The 12,676-nt window shown below is 45.0% G+C and overlaps 1 protein-coding gene across 1 annotated transcript in view; it reads right to left on the reverse strand.

The window, feature by feature from the left end:
* Window positions 1–12,676, reverse strand: part of LOC144800020 (cytochrome P450 4B1-like) — a 334,102-nt gene that overhangs the window by 150,127 nt on the left and 171,299 nt on the right. The window contains exon 5 of the mRNA XM_078671648.1: window positions 6,116–6,240. Within this exon, the coding sequence (XP_078527774.1) occupies window positions 6,116–6,240 (125 nt within the window). The remainder of the gene's footprint in view (window positions 1–6,115; window positions 6,241–12,676) is intronic.

A 12,676-nucleotide genomic window follows, 5' to 3' on the forward strand; every position in this document is an offset into this window, starting at 1 on the left:
GCATATAGCCATGTCTGAACTGGGGTGGCAGAGTGGGCTAAAGAACGGTGATGGGTCAAACCCAGATCTTTTGACTGGGTGTGAGTGTTTGATTGGTTCAGATGCTCCGTCCATCACCATCCCCTTTTGTACCGCTTTTGGCCGCCATAAGTGTGGCAGGGTATGCTCAGACGTGAGTCCCTTGCTCACTTTGCCACTGGATTCGAGCAAGCCGGGCTGAAGACGGCTGTAATGCCAGAAACCTGTCCTCAGAAGCTTGTTTCCGGTCCAGGGAAGGTATGGCTTGGCAGTTCGGACTGGACTGTTCCCATGAGGCACAGGGTCAGACTGATTTGCATATAGCCATGTCTGAACTGGGGTGGCAGAGTGGGCTAAAGAACGGTGATGGTCAAACCCAGATCTTTTGACTGGGTGTGAGTGTTTGATTGGTTCAGATGCTCCGTCCATCACCACCCCCTTTTGTATCGCTTTTGGCCGCCATAAGTGTGGCAGGGTATGCTCAGACGTGAGTCCCTTGCTCACTTTGCCACTGGATTCAAGCAAGCCGGGCTGAAGACGGCTGTAATGCTAGAAACCGGTCCTCAGAAGCTTGTTTCCGGTCCAGGGAAGGCATGGCTTAGCAGTTCGGGCTGGACTGTTCCCATGAGGCACAGGGTCAGACTGATTTGCATATAGCCATGTCTGAACTGGGATGGCAGAGTGGGCTAAAGAACGGTGATGGGTCAAACCCAGATCTTTTGACTGGGTGTGAGTGTTTGATTGGTTCAGATGCTCCGTCCATCCCCACCCCCTTTTGTACTGCTTTTGGCCGCCATAAGTGTGGCAGGGTATGCTCAGACGTGAGTCCCTTGCTCAATTCGCCACTGGATTCAAGCAAGCCGGGCTAAAGACGGCTGTAATGCCAGAAACCGGTCCTTTTGTTTCCGGTCCAGGGAAGGCATGGATTGGCAGTTCGGGCTGTATTGTTCCCATGAGGCACAGGGTGAGACTGATTTGCATATAGCCATGTCTGAACTGGGATGGCAGAGTGGGCTAAAGAACGGTGATGGGTCAAACCCAGATCTTTTGACTGGGTGTGAGTGTTTGATTTGTTCAGATGCTTCGTCCATCACCACCCCCTTTTGTACCGCTTTTGGCCGCCATAAGTGTGGCAGGGTATGCTCAGACGTGAGTCCCTTGCTCAGTTTGCCACTGGATTCAAGCAAGCCAGGCTGAAGACGGCTGTAATGCCAGAAACCGGTCCTCGGAAGCTTGTTTCCGGTCCAGGGAAGGCATGGCTTGGCAGTTCGGGCTGTACTGTTCCCATGAGGCACAGGGTCAGACTGATTTGCATATAGCCATGTCTGAACTGGGGTGGCAGAGTGGGCTAAAGAACGGTGATGGGTCAAACCCAGATCTTTTCACTGGGTGTGAGTGTTTGATTGGTTCAGATGCTCCGTCCATCACCACCCCCTTTTGTACCGCTTTTTGCCGCCATAAGTGTGGCAGGGTATGCTCAGACGTGAGTCCCTTGCTCACTTTGCCACTGGATTCAAGCAAGCCGGGCTGAAGACGGCTTTAATGCCAGAAACCAGTCCTCGGAAGCTTGTTTCCGGTCCATGGAAGGCATGGCTTGGCAGTTCGGGCTGGACTGTTCCCATGAGGCACAGGGTCAGACTGATTTGCATATAGCCATGTCTGAACTGGGGTGGCAGAGTGGGCTAAAGAACGGTGATGGGTCAAACCCAGATCTTTTGACTGGGTGTGAGTGTTTGATTGGTTCAGATGCTCCGTCCATCACCATCCCCTTTTGTACCGCTTTTGGCCGCCATAAGTGTGGCAGGGTATGCTCAGACGTGAGTCCCTTGCTCACTTTGCCACTGGATTCGAGCAAGCCGGGCTGAAGACGGCTGTAATGCCAGAAACCTGTCCTCAGAAGCTTGTTTCCGGTCCAGGGAAGGTATGGCTTGGCAGTTCGGACTGGACTGTTCCCATGAGGCACAGGGTCAGACTGATTTGCATATAGCCATGTCTGAACTGGGATGGCAGAGTGGGCTAAAGAACGGTGATGGGTCAAACCCAGATCTTTTGACTGGGTGTGAGTGTTTGATTTGTTCAGATGCTCCGTCCATCCCCACCCCCTTTTGTACTGCTTTTGGCCGCCATAAGTGTGGCAGGGTATGCTGAGACGTGAGTCCCTTGCTCTATTTGCCACTGGATTCAAGCAAGCCGGGCTAAAGACGGCTGTAATGCCAGAAACCGGTCCTTTTGTTTCCGGTCCAGGGAAGGCATGGATTGGCAGTTCGGGCTGTATTGTTCCCATGAGGCACAGGGTGAGACTGATTTGCATATAGCCATGTCTGAACTGGGATGGCAGAGTGGGCTAAAGAACGGTGATGGGTCAAACCCAGATCTTTTGACTGGGTGTGAGTGTTTGATTTGTTCAGATGCTTCGTCCATCACCACCCCCTTTTGTACCGCTTTTGGCCGCCATAAGTGTGGCAGGGTATGCTCAGACGTGAGTCCCTTGCTCAGTTTGCCACTGGATTCAAGCAAGCCAGGCTGAAGACGGCTGTAATGCCAGAAACCGGTCCTCGGAAGCTTGTTTCCGGTCCAGGGAAGGCATGGCTTGGCAGTTCGGGCTGTACTGTTCCCATGAGGCACAGGGTCAGACTGATTTGCATATAGCCATGTCTGAACTGGGGTGGCAGAGTGGGCTAAAGAACGGTGATGGGTCAAACCCAGATCTTTTCACTGGGTGTGAGTGTTTGATTGGTTCAGATGCTCTGTCCATCACGACCCCCTTTTGTACCGCTTTTTGCCGCCATAAGTGTGGCAGGGTAAGCTCAGACGTGAGTCCCTTGCTCACTTTGCCACTGGATTCAAGCAAGCCAGGCTGAAGACGGCTGTAATGCCAGAAATCGGTCCTCTGAAGCTTGTTTCCGGTCCAGGGAAGGCATGGCTTGGCAGTTCGGGCTGTACTGTTCCCATGAGGCACAGGGTCAGACTGATTTGCATATAGCCATGTCTGAACTTGGGTGGCAGAGTGGGCTTAAGAACGGTGATGGGTCAAACCCAGATCTTTTGACTGGGTGTGAGTGTTTGATTGGTTCAGATGCTCCGTCCATCACCACCCCCTTTTGTACCTCTTTCAGTCATGACGCTTGTATTGGTTCTCTCCAACACCCTGACAGAAATCTCATGTATGAGGGCAGCCCCCTCTCGGAGTGTTCCCCTCTTATGCTGGAGGAGTTAAAAGGTGTAGACTTAAGTATTAAATCTTGCTCCCAAGTGGACCCAGCCTTGCTGAAGGTCATTAGGGAAGGACTCAAAGCAATACAGCTTTATGTTCAGCAGCTTTTGGAGCTTTCCTTCCGCCGTGGTGTGGTACTGTGTCAGTGGAAAAAGGTGATCGTCTTCCCCTTAAAGAAAAAGCCATCAGCGAACCTGGGTCTACTGGATAATCTACGGCTCATTTCTCTAAAACTGAGACACAATGCAGGTGTGCGGATGAGGGTCAAACTGCAGCTCTGGTCTTACTTGACCTCAGCGCAGCCTTTGACACAGTATCCCACAAACTACTCATACAGTGTCCTGGGTCGTGCGGGTTAGAGGGAGTAGCCCTTAAATGGATGACCTATCTCCTCCAGGATCGCAGTTTTAAAGTTGAGCAGCGTCCACATATCTCTAAAAGCATTCCACTCTCAGAAGGGGTTCCGCAGGACTCAATTCTAAGACCAACTTTTTTAAACCCTTATATTGGACCGTTTGCAGAGATTATGGAAAACAAAATGTCACCTTTGTGTCATACGCGGATCATACCCAACTTATTGTCACCCTTTACCAAAATTCGGAGGAAACAGCCATCCAGTTTTCCTCCTGCCTGAGTGACCTCGCCTCCTGGATGTTGAGTAACTGCCTTAAATTGAACGGCATAAAAACCAAGGCCCTAAATGTAGGGAAGTCCCCCCTCCATTTGGTCCTCAGCTTGGTGACCTCAGATTCTGGGCCCCACACCTATCCAAAAGGGGGAAGCAAAAAACCTAGGTGTCGGGCTGGACCCCAAACTCTCTTTTGCGACTGGCATCAGGAAGGTCACAGGGAAATGTTTTGGAATTCCCAAAATGTTGAGAAAAACCCTGGACATTCTCCCTGTATCGGCCAGAAAAACCCTGGTTCATACCCTTGTAACTTCCCAGCTAGACTATGGTAACATTCTTTACCTTGGAGCAGCAAACAGATGTCTCTACAAGCTGCAACGCATCCAGAAACGTCCTAGAAGTGCTTCTGCCTCGAAAGCCCTAGACTCTCTACCTCTATTGAAAAAAGAATTATCTTTAAATCCCTATGTTACTGTCATTGGAGCCTGCAGGGCAAAGGCCCCAGTTATCTCCACTATCTCCTTAGCCCCCATTACCCAGCCCGTCTTCTTAGATCAACCGGAGCCCACTTGGTAAAAGTACCCAAAGTCCAAAGAGCCAGAATGGTTGTGCGCTCGTTCGGCTACTTGGCAGCTAAAAATTGGAACGCATTACCTCTCTCTCTTCGAGCAGAGCAGTCGGAAAACATTTTCCCCCAAAAACTAAAAGCCTGTTTTTTCCAGTTGTGAAACCTGTATATTCTCTAGTCTGTTTAGCATTCCTGGCTTTTTCCAGCCTCTCTGGAGAGTGTTTTTTCCAGCGCGGGGACACACCAGTTGGTGTAACCAGGCATTATTGATGTGGATTATTATTAATATTATAATTATTATATGTTTGCTTAATTTTCATCAGTTCCAATTGATGTACATTTGTTTGCAGATATTAATAAAAGGCCAATGAAGCATGCACCAATGAAAAAGGGTCGATACACAGGACCAGTGGAAGGAAAAGTGGGTTAAAAAACTGTGCCATAAATAATTTACAAAAGGTTCTCACTTGAAAATGTAAAATATAAATATTTCAATAATCATAATTGCGATTACAATAGCAATTAAACCAGTAAGAACAGTGTGAATCAATAAAGCATACCTTCTCTTAGGAATCAATATATAAGCAAGATTAGAAAGGCATAATTAAATTTAAAAAATCTTTAGATCAGGCATAGAGAGTTCTGCACTTCAATTGCAAAATTTGCTCATAATGCCAGTAAAAAAGGTGCACCTGTAAACGTGTCTGGGATAAGCTAAAATAAATCAAAGGAACACGAAGCCAAGAATGGTAAAGTGAGTCTGGACGCAGAAAGAGTCCAAATTCAATTGCAACAGCGAAAAGAGAGAAAAGGCAAATGAGCTCAAGCTGTTCGACAATAAAATTGAGCAAACACAAGAAGATGATGGACAGAGCACTGAAACTTTTCAGACACTTACCCCCAGTCATAATCTGGGTTGAATCCATCATCGTTCTTTAGCTCACTTTGCCACCCCAGTTCAGACCCAGCCATATGCAAATAAGTCTTGACCCTGTTCTTCATGGGAACAGACCAGCCGGATCTGTCAAGCCAGGTCTTCCCTGGACCAGAAATAAGCATCTGTTCTTTGTGCATTTGTTGCCCTAAGTGCATCGGATATGCCCAGACGAGGGTCCTGTGCTCGCTATGCCACCAGATTCAAGCTATCCTGACTAATGAATGAAACCCTGAAACAGGTCCTAGGATGCTTGTTTCTGGTCCAGGGAGGATCTAGACTGCCAGTTTGGGCAGAACTGTTCCCATGCGGAACAGGCTAAAGACTGATTTGCATATGACTGGGTCTGCAAAAAACCCCAAAAACAATGGATTTAACCCAGATATGTGACTGGGGGTGAATGTTCGATTAATTCACCATTCCGCCCATCATCTGTTCTTTTGACAATAAAATTGAGTCCTAGGGTTTGGAACACTTTAGGTATAACATTTGTGACATTTTAATGCACGACATTCTATCAGCAACAGAACAGGAAACCCAACATATTTTTCTTGCTTTCGATTGCAGCAATAAGCAGATGATTAAAGTTAATTCACATTAATTTTTCTATTTTACAGGGAGGGGGGGGGGACCTTGCACATTTATTTGCTGTGCGCGTTTTAAGGGGCTACAGTTCTAGCAACATGAACATATTGTCTAATACATTTTAATTGGTTAATTTAGCTTTCTCAAGTGAAGGCCGAGGACACTAACCTATCAATCTGACAGTTGCTCTCATAGCTGAATGCACATTTCATGATGCTATCGAGGGTCATCAGGCTGACGTATTTGAACAGTTCCAATGACTTTTCGTCGTCAATGACTTTATCCCACTTATCCTATTGCAAAAGAAAAATAATACTAATGGTTTAAAACATGAAATGTTTGGACAATAACAGAAGAAACACATTCATCATATTTCTTGCAAAGCATTGCATGTAGCTTATTTTCAGCTTTTACACATGGCTACGGTAGCAATACTGAAATTAACGTCAGCAAACCCTTGATTGGCATGTGAAAATTCCAAACTGCCTTAAGTTCCCCAACCTTGTCTGGAAAAAATTGGTAGAACTACTGATAACGTCACAGGAAGTGCCGTCATAGGAAGTGGTATCACACAAGCTCTGACAACAATGATGTTGTAAGAAGGATGGTTTTCACTGTGACAAGCAACACATATTTTGTGCAAAATAAAATACAGTCTTCACAGAAGGGCCAAAAGACAGTCACGCAAAGACCAGTGAGTCTATTGTGTCAGTGTCTCACATTAGGAACTGTCTCACATGAGCCTCTTTAGAAAATGCTGTCAGCCACAGCAGTACTGCAGATCAGTGGTAATAACATTACTGCTCAGCTGGGAAAGATGGCAAATTACCTGTGGTGGCAAGGTTACTGCTGTCAAATTCTGCATATTTTCACCTGCCTTTGCTGCCATTAATACATAATAATATCATCATAAAGTGTAGCAGTATTCACTATCACTACCTAAATACAGTGTTGCAGTAAAATACCTAGTCCCTCAATTTCTTTATGAGATTTCTTGTCCCTAGTGTCTGGGCCCTACCAACCTTTCTCCCTCTTAGATGCCCTACTGTCAATCAATCCGTGGAGGGAAGTGCATTATAAACTATAGAGGGTTTAGTGAATTAACTATGTATTGCTGATATCTGCAGGATAAGACAGAGAAAGTCAAACAGTGGAAGAGAGTGATGGGGAGAGCAGAGTGAGGGAGAGATCTAGAGAGAGAGAGAGAGGTATACATTTTATCTGTGGCTACAGAATCACATGATTCCAGTGGCACTGGCTACGTCCAGAAGACACATGGCAAATGGGCTAACCTTATTCTACACTTGCACAAGGCAAATTAACACAAAGAATCCATTGGACAAGACCTTGTGCAATGCAAAGTATGCCTTTGTAAAAGGGTAGGCAGATTTCAATCGATAATTTCTAAGTATTGCCCGGCGTTAGTCGCCTCACATACCACTCGAAATTATCAAACAAAGAGGCAGGCGCTGGAGACTGGAAGGCAGGAAACAGAGGTATATTCCGACGGAGCAGAACACATCAGAACAGACAACAGGGTATCTTCTCGAGGTGCTCTAACCGCATCTCTGAGGCCTGGCCTCTTATACACAAGTTTATGGCTTTATTGCATGAAACACATTCCTGTCAATGCTTTGAAGTACGGAGAGACATCCTTGGAATCCCCGCTTCAAGCCCGTTCCCACACACATTTACAGTAGAAGTCCCCACCCCGATCTCAGTAGGTGATGACTGTCGCGCAGCTGGATATTCCGCCGATTCCCGGAATGTGTGCGGCTGATCGGATCTCATGGGGTGGGGGTTTCGATTAGTCTTAGATCTTTTGAAGAGGGACAGCTTCCTACTGTATGAGCAATAAACTGCATCCGCAGGGCTAGGTGACGGCCTGGGATCGGGCCGGACAATCGGGCACAGAGGAAGGGGGTTCGTCAAAGGATGTGTGATCATAAAAGGGACGGAGGGAGGTGTTAGCCGGGTTCGGGATGTGGCTCCGAGGCAGGGCTGCGCTGAAGGGGTGGTTTTTGGCCGGAGCGTGTGAGAGCGGGGGCTGTCAGTGCGCGGGGGATGCTTGCGAGGTCGAGAGAGAGACGCGCTGGCTATCGGCAGTGGGCAGAGAGGCCATGGCATTCAAAATGGCTGCTGCTTACGCGTACATATGAGCCTGAAAAGGGACAAGATGGCGCCGATAATGTTTAAGTCGCAATCTAGATTTTAACACCTTGGGGCAGACCTTGTGCTCTCCACCAGTTGCCTCACAACCCACAGGGCCATGGCTAGCTGCAGCTGATTCTGTAGCCCTGTGGTTGGCGCCCCTCTCGATTTCTTCTAAACAATGTCTGTTCACTGATCCACAAACGGTTACCATTTGTTGGATCAGTCATAATGTTGATTATGTTTGTGATGTCATCTACGACATTTTATTGGGGTATCTGATCAAAGCATTGGGAAATGTGAGAATCTATAGATAACATTTAGTCTATATTCACAGAGTTCCTGTAGCTTCATTTCTTAATGGAAATTGCTTAGTGTTTCCGCAGTCCTGTACATTTGTCTCGCGAGTAAAGAAAAAGTGTTTCAGTAAATGTTTTCTTAGTATATACTTTAACCCCTAGATATTTTGACTGAGCCTGACCTCTTGCCTATGTGGTCTGTAATCTTGTTCAGTGGTCTGATGCCCAGGCTGTGTCTTTTACCCCCACCCTGCACTCTACTGTGCTCCAAAAGGGCCTTGTGCATTACTTTTGACCATATACAGTTGCCAATGTAAGAATGGCCTGACACCCTGCTCCCACTACTTATGCCCATAAGTTATTTTAAGCTGCCATTGACTACAGACACATGGTGGCCTTTGGCTACATCTTCTTAGTATCCGCGACATAAGGGCTCATTTGAGTACCGAAAATGGTTATATCCTAATTGTAATGACGTTTCAGCAGTCTGTCAACTGTTTGAGACACCGCAAAATGAGCAATCAGGCCCTTAATAGTCAAAAAGCAAGTAATATAAAACAATATCACTTAACATATTGCTACATTACTAAAGCAGTGTATGGAAAAACAAACCAGCTAGTGAAAAACACTACAATCAATACAACTAAAGATACACAAATACCACAATTAACACTATAATTAATCTTTAGACCTCCCTCAACATTTCCCCTACACTCAAAACACTAAAATAAAACTTTGAAAAGGACGTATCTGTCCTGATAAACCGCAGCATCCTACCAAGACCTGGATCCTAGAAAATAGACTATGACACAAATTGTCTACAAAATAGAAGGTAGCATTGAAAAGGCTATTAAATGAATTGAAAACAATGCTATCTCTCCACAGAAATAAATGGGAAAATAAGTAAAAAATGGTCAATAAATGTATTGAAAAAAGTAAAACATATAAAAATATAAAAAACAATTAAAATATCTAAAAATATTGCTAATAAATGTAAAAAGAAGTGTGAATTAAACACTAGAATAAAAATATACAATCAGTTAATATATGCTGAAAAAACGTATGTTAAAAGTATGTTAAGTGTATGCATATGAAACAATTTAATAAATGTTTACAAAAATGTTAAACACTAGAAACCACTAAAAAGAAAACCTGGAAAAAGTACTACAAACAATGGTATTTAATTCTGACTTACATAATTTATTTTAATAATCAAATTATATTAAAAATATTCTATATACTTTTTTTTAGCTTGGAATGTATACATTTAGAAATGTGAAAATATACACTAAAGGTTGGCAAAATATTTAGAAATTAAAAAACTGTAATACATTTCTTTAGACTATGAAAATATATAATGAATAATGTTATTTAATACAAATATAAAACTAACAACTTTTTAAATTATCCTTTTAAACACCAACAATACTAATTAAATGACAATATAGGGGTAACATATATTATTCCTACTCCAATGTAAACCAATTTAGGAAAGGTGTTGGACACTAAAGGGTTGATATTACTATTTTGTTTTTAACACTTCATCTTTATTGAAAGAATGTGGTAAGGACCACAGCATAACCAAAGGTGGAAAAAGACTGGTGGTCATGACATAACTTCAAGGATGGCGGAATGGGGGAAGGAAGGGTAAAAGGAAATCCAGGGCGCTTTTGAAAGCCAATTGTAACCAACAGCCTTTTAGGTCTGCCTATGGGGAGTTCAATGAAGAGTCTAGAAATTGTTTTACCTTGTCTTTAAGCAACTAGGGTTGAAGGTGAGTTGGGGAGTTGGCCGGAAAGTAAATAGTCCTGCAGATACAGGACAGAGGGTGGAGGCAGGACAGAGGTACTAGGGAAGAACGTGTTACGGACCACCTTTAGGGCCAAAAAGGGGGACATTATCATGAACTCATCCATCAAAGATATTAAATAGCTGTGTGTGATCCCAAGGGGCTGGTAACAATGCTCCTAACATTATTACTGCTCAAGCCATGCATTTGACACCCCTGCGCAAAACCCAGGGTCTGAGGTGCAAAGGGGTAATAATAGGTGGGGGTAATCGGAGCTCAGCATGGATCTACGGGTCAACTAATAAAAGTACATTTTAGGTGGACTTCCCTCAGATGTTTGCTATGGTCAGCTAGAAGATCCTCCCAGCCGTCCTCCGAGCAGTCGAACTGTAGGCTGTCAGATCACTAGCCCTTCAGAGAGCGTAACAGTGGGATTGGGTAGACACAACCCATCAATATCTGGTGCAGCTCAGACATTGCCCTTTGTAAGTGCCCCATTTCCGTAGCAAGTCCAGTAATGAGCAGGTCCAGTGCAGGAGAGCCCAGGAGTTGACAGTGTTGTAACTGCTGGTAGCCCAAAAAGTGACTTGAAGTTAAACCGTACTGTTCCTGGGCTTCAGCAAAATATTTGTATTCGCTATACTTAACCAGGTCTGAGATAGTGTTGAGACCTCTAGATTCAAATGATGTCCAGTTAGGTTCTCCTTCCCCTATCAGCAGTGAGCCGTTACACTAGAGGGGGGCTTGTGCATAGATGGTGGTGTGTATCTTCAGTAGTCTATAAGCAATCCGCCAGGCATGGACTGTGGTAGCTAGGACCGGGTGTAATGCAATCAATTTGGTTGCGTCTCATGTATGCAGCATCTTAACTCATCCTGCGCAACCTATTTATTTATTTATAAAGTTTTATATAACACGAACATGATCCCAAAGGATATCAGAGCGCTTTACAATTTGAGGGAGATGAAGGCACTAGTTGCAGTAAAATCATCAGAAGGAATAGCAACCCAAACAAATCACATATGCATATAAAAAAAATGGTTTCAATCGAAAGGGACAACAAAGGGTAAAATAATAACTGGAACATAGCGAACGGGGAGGGGTGCAAGTGACTAGTAAAGCAGAATAACAACAAACACAGGACTTAGGGTGTCAGCCCAAAGCATTAAAGCAGACGATCCGATACCCGTTTAAGGTAGAAACTTGTTCATGAGCAATCTTTTTACTTCCAATTGGAAGGCAGCCTTGGAGGAGATTCTGCGTATTTCCAATGGGAGAGAGTTCCAGGTCTTTGGCGCAGAGCTGGAGAAAGCTCAGTGACACTTTCTCTTTTTGAGAATGATCTGTGGTTTCAGGAGGAGAGAGTTAGCACTCCGAGAAGGTCTAACCCCTCCGGATAATTCTAGCTTTTGTGCTAGAAGATAACTGGGGGTTTTGAAATGGAGAGCTTTGTGAGACAGACAGGCAATCTTTATCTGAATTCTTTCCTCTTAGGGCAACCAATTTAGGGATTTTAAGACTAGGGAGATGTGCTTGTTTCTTTTGTTAGCCATGACCAGTCTGACCGCCGCATTAAGTGAAGCCCTTAGTGGGACCAGGGTATATTTGGTGAGGCCACAGACCATAGCACTGCCATAGTCTAGCCTCGGCAAAACAAGCGCTTGGACCACTTGCTTGAAGTCAGCTTGTGGGAAGGAAGGTTTGAGATTACAGAGTATCCTCATTAGGTGATTAGCTCCCTTGCACACATTGCTGATATGAGTTTTCATGTTCAGATGCTTATCTAGGGTGAGTCCGAGAGATTTGGCTGAGTCAACAATGAGGGGGGAGCAGTTGAAGGCAGTAAGGTGGTTCATCTAAAGGTGTATCTTGGGGATGTGATTTGGGGGCGTTGAGTATCATCCACATACATATGGAAGAAAATGTCAGCGGAATTTAGTGCATTAGCTAAAGGTTCCAGGAGCAAATTGAAGAGTATGGGAGATAGGGTGGACTCTTAGGGGACCCCCATGCATACTAGTGATGGCTGGGAGAGAGAGTGTTGCGCCTTAACTCTTTGGGATCTGTGGTGGAGGAAGGACGAGAACCACTGCAGCACCGAACCAGAAAGGCCCATCCTGTGCTTCACAACGGATAGGAAGTTGTCGTGATTAACAGTGTCAAACGCTGAGGAAAGGTCAAGGAGGATAAGGAGGCAGGATTCATTTTGGTCAAGCATTTTTAAAATATCATCCATAACGTGAGCGAGAGCCGGTTCGTTGCTGTGCCCACTCGGAAGCCAGATTGGTGTTGGTCCAGGAGATGGAAATTCTCGATGTGGGCTCAGATTTGAGATTGGACTCATTTTTCTAGGAGTTTGGCTAGGGTGGGGGTGTCAGAGATAGGGCGGAAGTTGTTAAGGTCCGTCCTATCTGCTGTAGGCTTTTTAGGTGTTCTCTGAGAAGCTTTTAGGCATTCCGGGATCGTACCTTGTGAGAGAGACGCATTGAC

This window comes from Lissotriton helveticus, chromosome 1_2 (assembly GCF_964261635.1).
Source record: "Lissotriton helveticus chromosome 1_2, aLisHel1.1, whole genome shotgun sequence".
NCBI classification, from domain to species: domain Eukaryota; kingdom Metazoa; phylum Chordata; class Amphibia; order Caudata; family Salamandridae; genus Lissotriton; species Lissotriton helveticus.